Source organism: Ananas comosus, linkage group 16 (genome assembly GCF_001540865.1).
Source record: "Ananas comosus cultivar F153 linkage group 16, ASM154086v1, whole genome shotgun sequence".
NCBI classification, from domain to species: Eukaryota; Viridiplantae; Streptophyta; class Magnoliopsida; order Poales; family Bromeliaceae; genus Ananas; species Ananas comosus.
The window spans coordinates 327,698-340,049 of NC_033636.1; the positions used below are offsets into that span (position 1 = coordinate 327,698).

At 39.5% G+C, this 12,352-nt stretch overlaps 2 protein-coding genes across 2 annotated transcripts in view; one reads left to right on the forward strand and one right to left on the reverse strand.

Moving 5' to 3' along the window:
- LOC109722554 overlaps window positions 1-1,677 on the forward strand; it is a 2,288-nt gene extending 611 nt beyond the window's left edge. Inside the window, exons 3-4 of the mRNA XM_020250646.1 lie at window positions 291-406; window positions 559-1,677. Coding sequence (XP_020106235.1) covers window positions 291-406; window positions 559-1,394 — 952 coding nt within the window. The 3' untranslated portion in view covers window positions 1,395-1,677. The remainder of the gene's footprint in view (window positions 1-290; window positions 407-558) is intronic.
- LOC109722555 (cucumber peeling cupredoxin-like) lies at window positions 9,532-11,070 on the reverse strand. The gene is made up of 2 exons (XM_020250648.1): window positions 10,512-11,070; window positions 9,532-9,989 (listed from the first exon to the last, which is right to left on the reverse strand). Exons 1-2 carry the CDS (start codon window positions 10,696-10,698, stop codon window positions 9,532-9,534), a joined length of 645 nt encoding a protein of 214 aa, XP_020106237.1. The 5' UTR covers window positions 10,699-11,070.

Consider the following 12,352-nt stretch of genomic DNA (forward strand, 5'->3'; position numbering starts at 1 on the left):
TTCTCCTTCTCTTGCTCAGTCGCCCGCCCGCCCGCCCGCCCGCCCGCCAGAGAGAGAGAGACACACACACACAGAGAGATGCCTCGACCGGGGCCGCGGCCGTACGAGTGCGTCCGGCGGGCGTGGCACAGCGACCGCCACCAGCCCATGCGCGGATCCCTCATCCAGGAGATCTTCAGGTCCTCATCATCCCTATCCCTCCTCCTCCTCCTCCTCCTCTTTCTCTTCGCTTCCCTTTATTATTGATTTTTGATTATTGATTATTGATGAGGGAAAAATTTGGGGGATAGGGTAGCGAACGAGGCGCACAGCGCGGCGACGCGGAAGAACAGGGAGTGGCAGGAGAAGCTGCCGTTCGTGGTGTTCAAGGCGGAGGAGATCATGTACTCCAAGGCCTGCATCGAAGGTAGTACCGATCATTTCATTTCCTGCAGGCAAAGCCAAATCTGTTTTGCCCTGCCTCCTCCTGCTGCTTCTTCTTCTTCTTCCGCTCTCCTGATCTCCTAATCTCCTAATCTCGCCTCTCCTCCTCCTCGTCACTTTCTTCGTTGTGTGCAGCTGCGCTTAATCTGGGCTGTATTCCGAGAAGAGCTTCCAGGAGCCAGCGCCACAGCAACCCAGGCTGCTATCTCAGCTCCACTGCCAAGTACAGCGCGCCCATCTCTCTTAAGATCCCCGACGGTAGCAAAGTGCACCCAGGAATGGGAATGGGAATGGGATCATCCTCCGCCCTGCACCTCCAGTCATCTTCCCCCGACTCTACCAATCTCGCAAGCTCTGCTTCCTGGTACTCGCCTGTGCTGAGATCAGCCGCTCCAAATTCTGCCCCCCCCTGCAGTCTCTCCTCCGTCTTCAACGCTTCTTCCGAGCCTACGACTTCCCGAGCCGTCATTAGTTATGGATCGCCGCCGCTTTCTTCGAACCCCTCTGTTGATCCCTACAAAGATGGGCCGGCAATCCCCGTGGAGACCGGCAACTTGCCTGAGTTCGGCCGCATGTACCCGTTATGCTACTTCGGCAGCAGCAACGAGAATTCATGCTTCCGGGTGCCTCCTCTTCAGACTCCTTCGGACCATAAACAGCAAAATATGGGTGCGGCGGCAGGCAAGACTTTCAAGGGCAAGAGCACCACAAGTTCTTCAAACAATGCTCCGATTGATGTAGAAACGTTCGCGCCCGACGGTGGATGCGATTTGTCGCTGCGCTTGGGGTTGCCTTCGCCTACATGGTCGGGTGCGGAGAGCTCTTGGACGGACGAAGTTGAAGATGTAGGATCGAGCAGTTCTTGTGACGACAGCAGCAAGTTCTATGACCCATCCCCGTGTAGAGCGAGAGCCGTGAACATTGAAAGGTCGATTACTCCTGCAGAGGACAAATGCTTTGAGTTCTTCTAAATAGATTCTGCAGAATGGCGCTGAACTCGTTCTTAATTCAGTGGGATCTCAGTAAGTTGCTTCTTTTTCCACCCTAGATGATGCATGCCTATTGCTTTGAGGTAATGGAACGTTGTCGAACGCCCTTATTCTTTGCTGTATCGCTAGTAGCTACTATGCCAGAGTAAATAGTTCCTCCTTGCAAGCTGCTTGGTATTTATGCCCGCTTATGTAGCGTATGATATCGTCTTCTGCTATATACTAAGAAATAAAGTCACTGGATGCTTTTTGAGCAAATTCATAATTGTAGTCTCTTAGTAAATTTCATAATTAGTTCTCTAATAAATATGAGTAACACATTATGGTGAAGAAAAATGTCTGGCCTTAGGTGATGTTTCTTGAGCAATATTTTGATCTCGCCGATATGACATCTCTGTATGCTACATCCACTTTGTTGCTAGTTGTCCTTTATTGTTTCCTTTGTTTTAGATGGCTGTTGCTAACCTCAAAATTTTGGTTGGTCCCCTTGGCGTCTCAAATCTCAGCCATGCAAATGATCATTGCCGATTACTAGGATAACCTTTATAATAAATTCACTAGGATCATCCTGTCGATAAATGTTTGGAAATTTTTTGAACTGAATTAATGGAAATTACTCGTCGCAGCGTCCTCTCAAATAATCTTTTCTGTTGTGTTTCCAACAATTGTTTTATTAAGTTCCATTTACTTTGAAATCACTTCTTCCATGCTTTGAGACTAAATCTTTTTTTGTTTCTTTTTTCCAATTCAGTCCTGTTACTCTTGTTGTTTGGTGGTTATTATGTGGATTTACTTTTGTCTTAAATTCAAATATCAATAGCCTCCATCTGACTTTTTCCTTAAAAAAGTGATCTTAAAAAAAAAAAAACATTTAGTCAAATAACCCCAACAAAAGTTTATTTGGCAAACTAACCCTATTTTGTCCACTCAACGTCGTCGTGAAGGGAAAAGTGAAAGACGGTGAATCGTTCACGTATTCATTGAAAGCGGTGGATTATTCACCGTCTTTAGAAACCGCTGAATCATTTACCGCATTTCTATTTTTTTAAGATTGTTTGTGGATTTTTTGTGTAGGTTATTACGATTTTTCTAGGGTTGTTAGGATTTTATGTGAGTTGTTGGAATTTTTGTGTGGTTGGTAGGATTATAAATTTTAACTGAGAGAGAAAGGTGAATCCTTCAGTAAAGGAAAAGACTATAAACGATTTACAGCCTTTGTAACCTTTATTAGATATAGTGAACGATTCACTGTCTCCAGTTATTCCTCCCCCCTAATGCTGAGTTGGACAAAATAGGATTATTTGTCTAATTAAATTTCTAACAGGATTATTTGGCCAAATGTAAATTTTTGTAAGGTTATTTTTTAAAACAAAGTCCGCCTCATCTCAATCAACCAGGAAAATGTCTTTTTTTTTAATAGGTTTTTGCAATATCTATCAATTAATCGAATAAGATGTTTTCTTGAAACACTTGTATGTTAACTCATTTCTATGCTATGATCGCTATTTTAATTTTTGTGGAATGTAGTTACATGTGTCCCAATGAATCAAGATAAGATTGATCAACTTAATTTTTCTTATTTTTTGTTTTTTTTTTGTTCCGGAACATTTGTACTGACTTAGGTGTGTTTTCCCCCCTTTTGATAAGTTTGATGTTTTAATTTTTGTGAAAGAAAATTTCATTCAGTCTGAGTCGAAAATTGTCTACTAATGAGTGTTTCTGTGGGGTATAAAAAAGTATATAGTGATATAGAGACTTTTGGGCAAAATTTGGTTTGTGTGCATTCTGTAAGGATTTATATGTAAATATCTTCTTTTGGGATTATGAATAACAAAGTCAACCTTTTATACATGACAAGGATAATTTTAATGATCAGAGCATCAAAAAGATAATGAGTAGAGATGATCGTTATGGCTACAGGAACAAGTGAGGATTGAATGACAAATAACACTATTCTATGACCGACTAGAGATGTTGTTTTTAAGTTATTATAGAATAATCTGTCTCGACCATAATATGCCGTGGACAATTTGGATAAGTGAAAGAAATGAGAGGGAAGTAGATAGGCTGGATTTTAAAAAAATTGGAGTAATTTATGGTGGGCTTACTGCAACAAAGACATAGTACAGACTACAGAATAGTTTATGTGAACTTGTAGGATAACAATGGTTTTGCCCAGGGAAAATGCAACACTTGTTTTCTTTCACTCAAGGGGAAAATAAGGGAAACAAAAGATGGTCGCAGCAGATCTTGGACTCAACTAGCATAACCGTGCGCTTGAGTGTTCACACGATGCAGAGGCAGATGTGCTGCAATTGAATTGGTGGTAGCTGATAGGGCAAGGCCTAGCCACAACACACCAGCACTGATAGCTTGGACCTGACGGTATTGTGGGGAAGGAAAGAAACGGTGGCCTCTCCAAGTCGAATGATCCTGGCTGGTGAAGTCAAATAGGCATATAAGGCGGCCGTGGCGGACTGAAAAGTGACAGCAGCTTTGATACAAGAGGTGGGGTCGATGATGGCTTAATTGCTGGTGATGGACGCGCTGGGGTGAAGTGCTATTAGATTTGGGTAGTAATAGAACTGAGATTGAGAGACAAAAAAGGGAGAGGAAGAACAAGAAAGAAGAATTGAGAGGCTGAGAGAAGGCATTTGAAGCAGCTGATGGGAAGAGGGAGGCTTAAATAGGGTTAGAAATTCCAATTTCTTCTTACAAATTAACTGCACTAATACTCAATATAACCAAACTTGTGACTTGAGCACCCTGCACTTGGGTTGCATCAAAGGCCACTTAACTCTAATTTTTCCATTTCTTCTGTCAAACAATGGCAAAAGGGTTAAAATTGGCCAAATTGCGGATGAGCTAGTATAACTCATGAACTAATTTTTGGCCCATACTTGGAAATATGTTCTTTGCCACTTTATTCTTGGATATTCCCCAGGCTATTACAGTCATCTAATCATATTTAATTCATTCTTGAGACTACTATAATAATAGTATAATCTATTTCCAATCCTCTCAAAAATTGGAAGACTCATTTCGTTCTTGGTTATCCCGGGATGTCGGGAATCAGGATAACCGAGCAGTAGAAAAGTTATCCCTTGAGATTTCATCCCCAAACCGATAAACCAAACTAACCCTTGAGCTTGAATGTTATTTTTTTTGAGATGAAACATTAACAGTGGATTTTTTAAAAAAATATCATGTCTTAGATGTTTGAGACCAGTTTACAAAGGGACTTGTTATTTCATGAATTGTTATTTGACTAGTGCTACCAGAAGAAGCACTATATTCCAATGTCCCCAGCAGTGTCACTTGACACTGCTCAGCAGAAATGGCCACGCCAAATTGGGGCTTATTTTATGCCCCACAATCTCGTTTTTGATTCCCTCAATAACAGAAGTTCTTGACTTCTTCTGTTTGTGAAACACTAATTGGAGGTGACTGCCATTGACAGCAGAAGCACAAGGAGGGCAATACAGGCACCGATAGTACGTTCATTGTTGGTAATCACTAGGAGATATTTGAAGTCGCAAGGTGGAAAATTATGTATGGGTTTGTAACGAGTAAGGTTGAGAGTTAGAAGGATTCAGTAGCTTATAGAGCAGTTACCTTGCGGATCGTATTTTCTGATTTGAGGCAGTCCTTAGGAGACCCGGGGAAGAGTTTGGAGAGGTGTTCGAGTTTTAGTCTTACCACTTTACAGACTTAAAAGAGTTCTTTGGGAGATCAGCTAGAGTAGTTGCTTGGTAGTGCCTTTTCTCAGCTGCTTGAAGGAGTTGCTGTATATTTCAAGGAAATCATCTGTAGTGACTCTTGGAGCCATCAGCTGGCTTTCTAGATCCAAATTTGTTGGTTTGAGAAAGTCATTTGCGGGTCTAACGTCTGAGATTTATTTGTTTTGAGTAGATGGAGCTTCAGGTTTGTGATTCATGGTGAGGTCTGTCATGAATTGTGATAAAAGCTGGGGAAAGGCGGTAATTGTTGGAATTGTGGCTTAATTTGCTTGTAGGTCTATGTCAATTGATCAGATCTCTTTCCCAACTGGTTGGGCTAGTGAAAACTCCTGCCAAGGTTTTCCTCAGAGTATCAGGTAAACTTCCAAGTTTTGTTGAGTGCAATTGTTTCTCCAGAGAAGTTTCTCTGGGGCTTCTACACCTCAGTTTTGCGATTTGATCAGTTTTCAAATCATTACATAGAGCATTGGACTCGTAGGTTTTAGTGGGTATTCGCTCTTCATTCCATCATTTTGGCATCCATATTGCTTCGTCTATGTTGTATGGTAGTCTGAAAGGGGCTTGAGTTTGTTGATCGAGGGAATATTGGAGTTTGTAATTTCTCTCCTTTGGGAGTTTCTTTTGAAAGGGTCCTCAAGAGCTTCCATCTAATTTTGGCACTCATTTTTTATCCTTTAATCTGTGCTTGTATCCTATACTCGTATAACTTGCCTTCTTATCTTTTCTATTTTAACACAATTACTATGATCACTGCTAACAGAGTTTAAGGTGCTTATGTATATCTTCTTTTCCTAATTATCTTATTTCCAAAGCATTCTCTGTGTTGTTATAGAATACGAGGGTTTGCTAAATCAACTGTCGCTTCTTCCGTCGAAGATGCAATTTACCATAGCGAAGATCGCATGCTTTAGAATTATGTGATGCATGTTATCCCTCGGTTGCTTTTTCTCTATATATTAATGGTTGGTGGATTGGTGGGTTGGTATATGTTTTAAAGCAACTCCACATGTACTATTAAGAATACAAAGAATTTGTCGATCATCTTTGTTGTGGTGTGGTCATACATTTTTGCTATGAATCTGTCACTGGAGTTTGTCGCAAGCTTATTCTCGTAGCAGGTTTCAGGTTGACTGGTGGTTAACTGGCTTCTGATTTCTCTAATCTTCTGTCGCGAGATTACGGATGACGTATTGGCATCCTTTTCCAGAGGAAATTTGTTGGAAAGAAAAATTCTCGTCTCTGCTCCTATGCATGGAAAGCCATTTTGAAGTGGCCTACATCATGCTGAGATTTTGGGGTAGACCCTCGTATTTTCGCTGATAAAAGTTCTGTAGGTGTTCCATACTGGGCCGAAGGAACAGAAATATAATTATCGGGTCTTTAATGTTTTACTAGCGGATTCTGATCATGTTTAATAAACATGACAATGTTATCAGTAAAAAAATAGTTCTATAAGGGTCTGTTTGTTTGCACGAAAGTGGGGTGGAAGTGGAAAGGTGGAAGTAATTTTCGGTGAAAACTACCTACTTCCGTTGTTTGGTTTACCGTAATTTTATTACACCCGAAAGTTCAGTTCATCCAAAATAATGAAATTGACTTCGTCCTCCCATGGGGCGAAGTCAATTCCGGTGAAGTGAAAAAAAAGCAAGAGTGGGATTAATGTGTTAGGATTATCTCTTCTTTACTCTTTCATTCAAATATATTCAATTGTGGAAGTAATTAAATTTTTTATTTTGATTGTATGTCTAAAATATGATCAAATTTGGTTAGGTAAGTTTTAATATATTTTTTGTTTAATATGTATATTTAGAAAATGATGAAAAATGAATTTGTTAAATGTTAATAATTTTTTAACTTTAGAATTTTATTTGTTGCATTATTATAATTTATATGCAAACAAATAATATAATTTTTTAAAATTTTATTTTATAATTATACATATATATAATTATATACATATATAATTATATTAATTTTTATTTATTATAATTTATTATTCACTATAAGTTACAAAATAGACAATAATATTACTTCGAAGGTAAGTATACTGGGGGTAAAGAGCTACACTTTTTACGTCATTTACTTTCTACCAAACAAACAATAGAACTCGCAGAACTGCACTTCCACAGTTAAAAATAAACAGCAGAAGTGAACTAATTTTTACTCCAACTCCATTTTAACCCAAAGTCCACTTCCACCTCATACTTAGTTGAAACGAATATACCCTAAATATCCGTACTCAGTTGGGCTGTGTGGAAAGATGCTCGTGGTCTGTAATTTGCAGTTAGAAGATGAACTTAAATGCTCTTTAACTATGGCTGTCAGAAAAGATAATTAAATAATATATATATCGTCAGAATTGGATACATGGTTTTGTGGGTGCTTGCTTAAGTAATTAATGTCATCTCATATTTAATGCATAACAAAACACCTGCTGTTGATTTGCATATATAGCTCTACCCGGACTAGAACCCGGAAAACGACATTTATTGATTTGCAAGAGGAACGGTGGGATGATGAACACCAGGCGCACGGATATACAGTTTCACTCAAAAGTGGACAACTTTAAAACTCAAAAGATTCTCTTCTTTGAAGAGAGCATTTTTTTTTTTTTTAGAATAATAATTTTTCTATGCCATTTTACAAAGTATCGAAGCATGAGGTTCGATATCAATTTCAGCTTATATACTCATAAAAAAATTAATAAAGATTTATCTGAATTACTATCGGTGGTAGAACATAAATAACCTTGAGTCAAATACTATTATAGCTACTCTTACCGAATCCAAACCATTTAAGAACTAAAATTAGATAGCAAATATTATTTTTTTTAATATCAATATTCTTCTAACTCTACTAAATTAGTAATTATTATTTAAATAATTTCGCATCACGGACGGAGGATTCCCAAAAAAATAAAAAAAAAATAAAAAAAAAAATTATGATGGCAGCGCCAAACCGACGACAGCGGCCAGCGCACAAAGGAAAGGAAAAGCGCGATGGCACGCATCCACATGTGACTGAATATGTGACATGAGGATGACACAGACACTTCATGGCCGCTTTCGACGGTGGCATCCGCATTTTTCTTTCCCATGAGCTGGCCGATCCCAAAGTTAATTACAAGCGAAAACTTCCCCCTCGTTAATTTCCACCCTTCGTCAGTCTATTAATGCGTCCGCCTCCCTCAACCCAACTTTCTATCTATTTATGTATATATATATTCACACTTTCCTCTCTCTCTCTCTCTCTCTCTCTCTCTCTCTCTCTCTCTCTCTCTCTGTTACGTCCGTCTCTAGTAGCTATACACGGTGCAGGTGTAGGCATCTCTCTCTCTATATAGAATTGAGCTAGAATACTTTTAGAAATATTAGGCTCCTTGGTGCTTCTATTTTTTTAACCCTTGGATCTACTTTTTAAATACTATAACCTTTGGATCAAACACTATTCTACCTACCATCATCTACTACCACCTACCACCATCATTCCAATCTCACATTTCTCCAAACAAGGGCTAAAAACTCACAAGCACCAACCCATTGGTGCTTTTGGGAGTATTCTAGCTTTACTCTATATATATAGAATTGAGCTAGAATATTTTTAAAAATACCAACCCCTTGATACATCTAAGTTTCTATCTCTTGGATCTACTTCTTAATTACTAATAGTTTTTGGATCAAATATTATTCCACCTACCACTACCTACCATCGTCATCTCAAACTCACATCTCTTTATTCAATGATTAAAAACTCAAAAGTACCATCTTTATGGTGCTTTTGAGAGTATTGCTCAACTCGATTCTTCATCTTAATTCTTGATCATCATTCTATTTATTTTGTCTCTGGCAATACTCGTGGATCACTTTTATTCCACCCCGCTAGATAACGATTGAAAATGGCAATGCATATTTAATTAATAATGGGACTGTAATATATGTAAAGCAACAGGATATATAATTGACACTCGGAGACTTTTAGAACTTTTTGTCACAAACTCCAATAATTGTCACAGGGAAATTAAAGAATAGAAGAAAAGAGTGAGAAAAAGAAAACAAAAAAAAAAAGAGAAAGAAAAACCACGACTTCAAAAATCAATGCATTGCAGCAAAAAAAACTTAACAACAACAGGAACAAGTGTCATAGGGGCATGCAGGGACTAATTAAGGACTGCCGATAAACAAATAAACAAACACCAATAACGATCATACATATATAATAACAAACGACTCTCAGTTTAAAAAACTACATATATTATTAATTATTATTATGATTATTCTCCCGAGTCAGACGACCCACGCATGTGCTGGCTACGGCCTAGCTAGGAACAAATCAATCAACCGGAATCGCTAAATTCAAAGAACACTCGCTGGCTAGCTAAGCTAGCTAGTGCTGCGCGAAGCCGCCGGCTGCCGCTGCTGCTGCTGCTGCGGATAGAAGCGCCAGCAGCCACACCGCGGATCCGGAAGGAGGTGGGGCGGAGATGAGCTGCCGGCGGAGGGGCGGCGCCGGGATGCGGGCGCGGGTGCCGAGGGCGCCGTAGGCGTCGTGGGAGCTTCTGGGCGGGCACCGCCGGGAGGCGGAGCCGATGGCCCGGACGGGGACGGGGACGGGGACGGCGCTGGTCCGGCGGCGGCGGAGACGTTGACGGCGAGCTTCTGGCCGAAGGAGCAGTGGGTGGGGACGCCGCAGATGTAGTAGTGGGCGCCCGGCGCCTTCAGCGTCACGGTGGCGGGCCCCGTCGTCAGGGTGGGCCCCACCGTGCCCTGGGTCGAGCACCCGTCGTACCCCGCCTTGCCCACCGGCATCACGTTGTGGATCCCCGTCGTAAAATTAAACACTGCAACCGTCCAACCAACCAACCATCATCATTTGACCTGTACATCCTGTCCTATCCTCGTGACTACAGTACTAGTTTTCCATAATTAATTAATACAAACATTAATGCTAGCTAATTAACCCCCTCACATGATTCGGCTGGCTATATTTTCTTTATTTTCTGTATAATTAAATTCTGAATGAATCGACTGATTTAATCAAATTAAATTAACCTACTACAAGCATACGACGGGCCGGGCATGAACGCTCAGACACCCGGCTGGCTGTGGTCGGTCCGGGGAATTAATTACTTGGGGAAAACAAAGCCAACACAAACAACAGAGTAATTAATATTGTCTTATAATTAGCTCTACTAAATTTACTTTACTGCTAATTAAGTTAATGTATGAGCAATGGTAGCACTGCGTACGTACAACGGTACAAGTACAACTCTATTTCTTCGCCAGCTAGCCTTAATTATCATCTTTTTTTTTTTAGTGGTAAAATTTTTAAAACAATTGAAATCCGTAAATTAATTACTCACGGAGCGTATCTCCGGCGGTGAAGGCCTGAGCAGATGACCAGCCGGAGTAGAAGCTGGCGGTGGACGGGATGGTCCATCCGGTGGCGCCGCCCACGACGTGCTGGGTCGCCGCCGCCGCCCCTTGCAGTATGATGCTCAAGGCAGCCGCCGCCGCCGCCATCATTCTCATTCTCATTCTCATCCTCATGCTCTCGATCGATCGTACGTGTACAAACCCTGTGATCTGCAGGTCGCCCCGGCCCCTCTCTGGAGAGCTCTCTAGCTCGATCTTTCTATCTCTCCGCCCCCTATATATATATATATATATATATATATATATATATGATCGACGAGAGATCGAGTACGCACAGCAGTGTGTTTGCTCTGCTACGCAGCTCCTCTGCAAGGGAGCAGGAGTAACAATAATAATTCCCTGATATAGATTAATTATAGAGCGAGAGGGGGAAAGTGAGAGATGTCAGTCAATTGGGGCTGGGAAAAAGAAGAAATTAAAAAAAATTGTAGGATCCACACGGCCCGTGCAATTAGTGGACTTAAATAACCGAGCCCGTATTTTATTTGCCTAACCGATGAATATGAACATGAATATGAATGCGACAGAAAAGAATAGAATAATAGAGTAGAATAATATACGTATATTTTATGTATGACATGACATGACTTGGGTGGGAACCCAGCTGCGAGACGATTCCCTTCTTCGAATTTCAAGTCGGTCTGATGGAGATGACTATACTAGTCACTAGTGCTGAAAGGCAGAAGGAAGGTGGAGGTGGGGACCGGCAGCAGCACAGCACCCGCACTTTGAGAAAGAGTAATACTATCATATCCATTCACATTTTTTCTTTTCTTTTTTTTTTTTGTGAGAAATGTGATAAACTATCTATTCAGTTTTTTCTGTAATCATATCCATTCACATTTTTTCTTTTCTTTTTTTTTTGTGAGAAATGTGATAAACTATCTATTCAGTTTTTTCTGTAAAAATATAGATAGCTAAAAATATAAAATAACTGTATATGTTTTGAACTTGCGACCTCTACCAACTATTAAACATTTAGGCTGCTTTTGATTCGGGTATAAATAAAAACTGCTTATTCCAAAGATAGATATAAATTCAGGTATAAGCAGAAATTAGACAAATTTTACGTTTGGATGAAAATTGGGTTGTTTTTAGGAATAAGATAAATAGCATTTGGATGGTTAGATTGGAACAAGAGAAATAAAAGTTATAATTTGAAATTAAAATTACATTATCTAATTAATTAACATCAAAATATTACTTATAAATAAATAATTATTTATTTATTTATTTTATTATTTAAGTAATAAATAATAATTTAAATATATTAATTAGATTAATTAATGATTTACTGTTATTAAATTAAATTTAGACTTTAATTAATCATATTTTCATCCGGAAACAAGCTTGTTTCAGAAATAAGGTGGAACAACAGTTCCAGCCTCATACCAGCTTATTCCAGAAATTCGAAAATTACTGTTCTTGAAAACTAAACGCGATGTTTGGGAACAAAGGGGGAACAAGGACTTTATTCCCCCCCTTGTTCCCGAATCAAACGCTATCTTAGGAAACCATGCTCAGTATAGTCAGCTGTGTTATTTTACTTTATATGGTGTGGCATATATAGAGTATTTTAATTGGATGGCGACTCTAATTCACACAAAAGTGAGGTTCAATTTGTGGATAAAATTATTATAATTATAACAATTAAAAAGAACTAATAATTAAGAGAGTTTTACATGCATCTCGGCGGAATATTCATGTAAAAAAATTATAAAACTTATACGTAAATAAAGCGCTTTCTCTTTGAGTGTGATATATATAT

Coding starts and splice junctions, on each gene's coding strand:
- LOC109722555 (XM_020250648.1), bottom strand. CDS start 10,698: ATGAGGATGAGAATGAGAATGAGAATGATGGCGGCGGCGGCGGCTGCC. Junction 9,990..10,511: donor CACCGCCGGAGATACGCTCC/GTGAGTAATTAA, acceptor GGACGGTTGCAG/TGTTTAATTTTACGACGGGG.